Below are 5,528 nucleotides of genomic sequence, written 5' to 3'. Positions count from 1 at the left end.
CCCCCCCCCCCCCACACCAAAAAGCCGACTGACTTCTGACTGTTGCTAGGTGGCTCTCTCTCTTTTTAACTGATGGACACAGAAATAGCGCTCTTCCGACTGCGGTTATCCGGCACTCGTGTTTCCATCACACATGTAATTCAATCAGCCCGTCATCTGCGCTAATTCCCAACACATGAGCAGCACCGGTATAATCATAGCCATCACTCATCGCTCCACAACAATAGTTCATGCTCGTCTGGAGCGCACAGCTGTTGCCATCCAGCACGAGATACAGTCAGAGGGGGAGATTTTGCAGACGCTGACACGTTGGTCAATCAAACATAAATTATATAAAAATGAAACCGAAAGTGCAGGTCTGTTTTAGAACACCAAGTCATTCACTTTATTTGCAACCTCAGCGGCCAGTTTGGTAGTGCTGCAAGGCCAAATATATCCAAAGGATATCAGATTAATTTGCAGCTTTACTGTATGCATGTCTTATCTGTCATGAGCTTGGAATGCCATAAATCATGCACCGCCGGGCACATGGCAGGAGACCAAGTTAACGTAATCTGTTACTGGCGATGTAATGCTTCGCTATTAGGGAGTCATCTCTGTGGAAGCAGCCTCCCTGCATAGGACACACTGATAGCAAAGCTTATCATGGAAATTCAGTCGTATTGAAGTGGTTAGGAGTTTTGATGACTGCTGGTGTCTTCTGAGCACTTTGTTTCCAGAAATAAGAAAAGAAAAAATATATCTGCAACTGTGATAAACATCTCCAGAGCCGCAATACATTACGTGTCTGTTCTCCATCAAGCATACTTTTGAAGATAGAGCGCTGGTGGTACATATGGACACACAGGACAGTGCCTCCCAGAGATTTGGCCCGCATGTGGTGACCACTTATTCCTTTCAAACTGGGCCCTTTCATCAGAGATGATCTCCTCCGTGTTCTTCCACATCAAGCAGACACTTTAGACTAAATAATTTGCCTGCAAGCTAACTGTGCACCTTCAAATGCTGCCTAAACACCCCTGCATGCACAGACAGGTCTATGTTTATGTTGGCTTTGATGCAAGGAAACGCATAGACAATATTCCTAAGAGTCTGACTGCAGCCTTTAAAAGCTGAGTTCGCCCAAATCACAAATAAAACATGAATTCATTGGTATCTATTCATGTAGAAAGTTTTGGTTGTATTTGTCTAGTCTGAGACTTCTGCTGCCACCACAGTTGAGTAGAGGTGCAATGTTGTTTGCGGTGCTCAAAGCTTTGAAATTTGACATTTGAAAAAGCCCACAGCAGCATGCCTTTTCAGACACAATGTCCCAGAAACTCTATATAATACAAAAAAGCCCAATGTTTGCAATTTTTCCTAGAAGCCATTTTCCATTTTATTATGATTTGGTTGAACAGACATTTTTTCTAACATAAAAGTCACAACACGCTGAGCTTTATAAGAGGAAGAGACATCCAAGGCTTTTGGTTTTCTGGGAATTACATTCTAAAAGCAGTTGCTTGACAAATTCAATGTGTTGCCTTCTTCCAGGTGTTGTGAGTGGTCATTGATCTACAGTCACTTTAAATCAATATTGTCTTTGTTCCCTTTCTTTCACTACAAATTGGGGAACTGGACAAACAGAGCATGATTGGTTACTTTCAGTACCTGATTTCTAGATTTCTTTCAGAGTAAAGGTCTGTGGAGTAATAAAGGGGGTCTTGGGTGCAGGTTCCAAAGGAGATTTTTACCATAAATCGGCTTTAATGAAAACCTTAATATTCTGCAATGTAACAACAAAGGATTCTCCTGAATAATTGAACAATACTAGAGGGTTATGGTATCTTAAACATATTTTCATATTTTTTGTAAGAAAACAGTTTTTCCACTGTGGCTGGCTGTAAATACTACAGTACACATAAGCAGCCATACAAAGTATGAATAATGCTGCGCTCATGTCATATTGAAATAACTGTGATTACCAGTTTCCGACTTATAAATAACATTCATGTCAACGTCCAGGGCATATTTACAGACTCTTCTGAAAATCCAATTGTCTATATTCAACATACCGCATACGAAAGTGCCCGAAAACCAATAACGGATGGGACACGACTCACTATCCAGTTATCCAATTACATGATAATACAAAACCTCCTCGTCTTTCATTGGTGTTTCTAAAGAAGCTGGACTATGACAATGTTTCTGCTATATTACATGTAAAATTGTACAAAAAAATACAGAGATAAAGACTGCCACCTTTTTTGTGCTTATGTTTATAAGAAACAATGTATAAAACCCTTTCATATCGAAGGTGAATACAGCATTGTGCTGCATAGGGCCACCGCGTCACTTTGAGTCTTGAAAGGCACACACTGTCGCCTTTCAGGAAATTACTTTGTGATTAGAGAACACAGCGTGGCATTGTCCACACCCCTTTCACTGTTATTACATTAAGAAAGAAGGAATAACTCTGTGACATCTATATTACCCGGTTTGCTCAACTTTAGCACAGTTTGTTGTGTTCTGAAAAGCTATGAGAACCAGAAAATGCAGTGATGCTAACAGACGTCCACTGTTTCTTTGTGTTGTTCTAAATCAACATAAAAGCTCAGCTGTCAGATGAAACTATAGCCAAAAAATTGATTTGAATCAAGGTTTTCTCACTTGATGTGTCACAGTGTGTAATAATTCAGTAAAGCACTCATAACTGTGTTTGTGTCTCATTTGGAGGGTTTTAAAACCTCCTGGATCAAAAGAGTATCTTCACTCCCATTCCACTTGTTATTTCTGTCAGAAGAGTCCACAGGGCTGACTCGGAAAAGCTAAGCAGTAGCCTTGCTTTGGTCAACCTGCCAATTCAAGTGTCACATGTGCGTTTGAAAATTCACTCTAATTTGCTCAACTGCAAACATCCATTAGTAGCTCAGCTCACGTCCCATCCCTCCACTGTAACACAGCGTGACACAGTTGGCCGTGATGATACCAAATGATTGCGTTAGAGCAGAATGATGAATAGAATGGTGGTAATGCAGGAGACACACAATGCTCTGGACGAAGAGCAAGTCTGCTGGGATTATGGCCTTTCATTTTGAATTGACTTTACCTTGACAGACCTCAAATACCATCAGTGAAACCAATCCATAACTGTGGATGCTTAAAACAGCTGTTTAAAGTCATATTCCAGCCAAAATGTGCCTCTTTAGAATCAAAACTAAACTCTTCTAGGCTAAAAATGGCTGTAAAAGGTCTGTGGTTTGCTTTTTCACTTCGGTTTTTACTGTATCAAAATGTTTTCAGGAACTTCTTAAACCCCTACTGTAGCGTAATCCATGTCTCTAATGTCTATCCATATGTTCATATGTTCCAAACACTCTATTTTGACTAAATAAAGTGCTTCTTAGCATCTCCATTTTGGATCAGATTCTAGGTTGACAAAATACTTGGACTGCTAAGCTCCAACCTCCAACCAAATTCTTAAAGTAGTAAACAATCAGATAGCAGGTTCCTGATTTCAACCATGGCTATCTGTCGTTTTCACTAACGTCGCTGGTGGCAGTTAACAGTATATCAGTTGTAGCTTCTCTAGTCATTATTTCAATATTTACAATCAATCAAATTACATATGTGCATATATGCTATCACCTAACTCTGCAGTTCCCCTCAGCTTTACAGAGCTACCTTCATCAGCGTCAATTTCAGATGTCTACAGCTGTTTTAAGGCTCGGATCAACCAACTGTACACCAGCTGCCCGAACCAAACATAGTGGAGCAGTTAACATCATACCAGATCCGATAAGGGACTCATATTCGATCTCAACCCTACTGCTCCAGGCTTCACGTGCACAAACCTTTGAGCTTGGTCAAACCTGCTTGATTCCACAGTATCCAGACGCTCAATCTGCTGCATGTATAGTATAGAGGAATTGGCAAAAAATAAGTGTTTAGAAGGTACTGAACATACAGATGGACAGCAGAGAAATAATGCTGCGGGACTGGTTTGAGAAGTCCGTATGGAAGTTATACTTTTGTAGTTAAAAGGGGTCACATTTAGAATCCATGGTAACCAACATGACAGTGTCCTTCAACAAAGGACCAAACAACCTTAGAGCCAACTCTCAAACCTACAGGGGTGAATATTTTATACTTAAAGATACAGTAGATTTAATATGGAATATTGCTTTAATGTATGTCTTATGTAAGGATGGAATGCACATACAAGCTCAGGTCAGAATGCCAACCCATAACACTGCACATTCTGACATCTTTTCATCCAGCCACATCTTTCTCATCACTGCATTGATGACTTACCAGTCCGTCACAATTGCTGATAGCCACAGAGGCCTCCGGCATGTCACTCACGTCCCCGGTGAAAACACAGTCCCCGTGGATACGTTCCTTGGCCTTTTCCAAAAAGTCCTCCTGCCATTCCACAAAAGCCCCCGGGGCCACCAGCCTCCTGTTGGCCCTCAGGCGGAGGTGCAGTTCTTTCCCAAACACAGTGACATTGAAAAACAAGTGCTGAGACAAGGAGGAGGTGACCGAGGGCATCTCGGGGGCACCGCGGGCCACCCTTCTTCTGCTGCCAAAGGTTGAGGAGGCATCAGCAGCAGCAGGGGCACCAGCATCACCGCCTTTACTTCCACTTCCAGCAGAGACCACGTGAGAAATGTACCGGCCGTGGGAGTCTGTGCTGAATGGCACGATAAGACCATATTCACTTAACTTTCCAGAGAGTTTTTCTGATGGGACAGATAGTGTCAAGTGAGAATCACATTCACAGAGCTATGGCAAGTTCCTATGGAAAAACACTATAAAGCAAAATAAGCTGATTAAAATACTGTATCATAGAGGACAGAACTAAACTTTCATAGATATTGTTATGTAAAGCATATAAAGGGAGCTCAGAATGAATGCTCCCTTTATGAAACAGGGGTATTAAAAGTAAAGATAAAGTGGACATAAAGGAAAATCCAGCAGTTCAACAGTTGATCCAGAACAGGAAGGCTGTCAGACTTATTATGTTGACCTATCAATAAAAATAGACCCCCACATTTAGACATTAGAGTGCATTTCTATACATAAAGCAAATGCACAGCAAAAAAAAAAAAAAAAGGACAATAAATGGATAACTCACCATGCGTTTCTGCAGCGAAAATATGATCCAAAAATACTGGACTGAGTGAAAAGCACATGAATAAATACATACAATCCATAGCGAGGGCTATAGTGTGAGAGCTGCCACTTCAGCGCTGAGTTTTCCTTTCTGTTGTAAACTTTGAACAGTCCTCCTGAGGAAAAAAAAAAAAAAAACCACAAATGCAGGAGAAAAGTCCTCAGAGTTGAGCTCCAGCGAAGCAGCCGGGCATTTCTGAACGTTTTCCCTCTAAACGCCAAACTGACGGATACTCACAAGTTGTTTCCAATCTTTTGGCCTGTGCTGAACTGCATGGACCAAGTCTGCCCCATCCATTTAGGGAGCTAAGGGGGGGGGATATCTGGGGTGCTGATGACGACAACTCCCCGGTAAAAAAAAAAAAAAAAAA

General features: G+C 41.4%; 1 protein-coding gene across 1 annotated transcript in view; it reads right to left on the bottom strand.

The window, feature by feature from the left end:
- The window catches only part of LOC118327943 (A disintegrin and metalloproteinase with thrombospondin motifs 3), a 45,711-nt gene extending 40,208 nt beyond the window's left edge, over positions 1–5,503 (bottom strand). The window contains exons 1-2 of the mRNA XM_035661490.1: positions 5,120–5,503; positions 4,294–4,724 (exon numbers count right to left, since the gene is read on the bottom strand). Coding sequence (XP_035517383.1) covers positions 4,294–4,724; positions 5,120–5,198 — 510 coding nt within the window. The 5' untranslated portion in view covers positions 5,199–5,503. The remainder of the gene's footprint in view (positions 1–4,293; positions 4,725–5,119) is intronic.
- Positions 5,504–5,528: the final 25 nt, after the last annotated feature.

This window comes from Morone saxatilis, unplaced genomic scaffold, assembly GCF_004916995.1.
Source record: "Morone saxatilis isolate NCDOM2014 unplaced genomic scaffold, NCSU_SB_2.0 Contig1, whole genome shotgun sequence".
NCBI classification, from domain to species: Eukaryota; Metazoa; Chordata; class Actinopteri; family Moronidae; genus Morone; species Morone saxatilis.
This window is presented reverse-complemented; position numbering and strand designations above follow the sequence as displayed.